Here is a 1,194-nt window from a genome sequence, read left to right as displayed (position 1 = left end):
CACAGTTTCATCCCAAGGAATCTTCTGAACGATGGCAGCTCGAGCCATTTTCTTTAGACTCAACTTCACCGGCTCTAGGAGGCCAAGCACGTCAAACACTGAACCGATGAACTTCATCATCTCTCGCGGCGTGACCTTTCCAAGCTCGGGCACTGTTGGGTTTCGCACGGAAAGAGTGTCGCTTGCTTGATTCCACATAGTGCCGAGCACTTTCGCTAAAACTGCACTCTTTTGCCCGTTCCACTCTTGTTGAAGCTCGGGCACGTTGGTATCCCACTTTGCGAGTGTAAATCCCGCACTGGCAAAGATTTCCATCGCCTCCGTTCGCAACTGCCTGGCGTCTTCTGGTGATGGCACACTGAGGACCAAGTCGTCCATGTAAAAAGCGTCTCGAAGGAGGTTAGCACTGAACGGATGACTGGTTGAGTGCTCCTCAATCAGCTGCTGGATAGCGGTCATCAGTATAGCAGGGCTGGACACCAAACCGAAAGGGAGCCGGCACATCTCGAAGATTTTCAGTCCCTCCTCGGTTTTCCAGAGGAAACGTAGATACTTTCGGTGCTCAGGCACAATCTCGATCTGCAAAAATGCCTTACTTATGTCGGCAATTACGGCCACTGGATGCTTCCGAAAGCTCATCAAGTTGGCCGCAAGGTTGAGTTGCTCTGCATTTCCTTTGAAGAGTCGCTCGTTCAGTGAGGGGGAGTTGGCACTGGCATCGAAGACGATTCGGAAGCGTGTGGTCGAGCTTCCCTCTTTGATCACTTCGCGGTGTGGCAGGTAGAAGGCTTCCTCTGTCCAAGGCACTTCAGAGTCGACCGGCGCGGCGTGTCCATTCTTTACGTACTCCATCAGATTGGACTCGTACTCCTTGGTCATGTCGTGGCGCTCTAGACGGGACTGCAGTCGATCATGCCGATGTTTGGCAGAGAAGAAGTTGTTGGCTGGCATAGGGCCAGGTAGAAAGGGCAGCCGCGCGACAAACCGACCTTCTGGGGTCCGGCTCAACTTCAAGGGCATTTCGGGCTCGGTTTCATCTTCGGTGAGCTCCTTCACCAACGGCTCCTCTTCTGGCGCAATCTCATTGGCCAAGGCTACTCGTAGGCACCGAACTCGGGTGGCTGCTACGCGAGTACGTTCCTTGGGGTCGGAGATGTAGACACGACCCACCATCGTGTCGAAGTAGCAGCGCCC

The 1,194-nt window shown here is 54.1% G+C and overlaps 1 protein-coding gene across 1 annotated transcript in view; it reads right to left on the bottom strand.

Moving 5' to 3' along the window:
* The window catches only part of LOC108354472 (uncharacterized), a gene marked incomplete at its 3' end in the record, with an annotated part of 3,090 nt that extends 1,917 nt beyond the window's left edge, over positions 1 to 1,173 (bottom strand). The window contains exon 1 of the mRNA XM_017605654.1: positions 4 to 1,173. Within this exon, the coding sequence (XP_017461143.1) occupies positions 4 to 1,173 (1,170 nt within the window). The remainder of the gene's footprint in view (positions 1 to 3) is intronic.
* Positions 1,174 to 1,194: the final 21 nt, after the last annotated feature.

This window comes from Rhagoletis zephyria, unplaced genomic scaffold (assembly GCF_001687245.7).
Source record: "Rhagoletis zephyria isolate East Lansing unplaced genomic scaffold, Rhagoletis_zephyria_1.1 Rzeph_scaffold_36194, whole genome shotgun sequence".
NCBI classification, from domain to species: Eukaryota; Metazoa; Arthropoda; class Insecta; order Diptera; family Tephritidae; genus Rhagoletis; species Rhagoletis zephyria.
The sequence above is the reverse complement of the archived record's forward strand: the minus strand, read 5'-3'. Positions and strand labels throughout refer to the sequence as shown.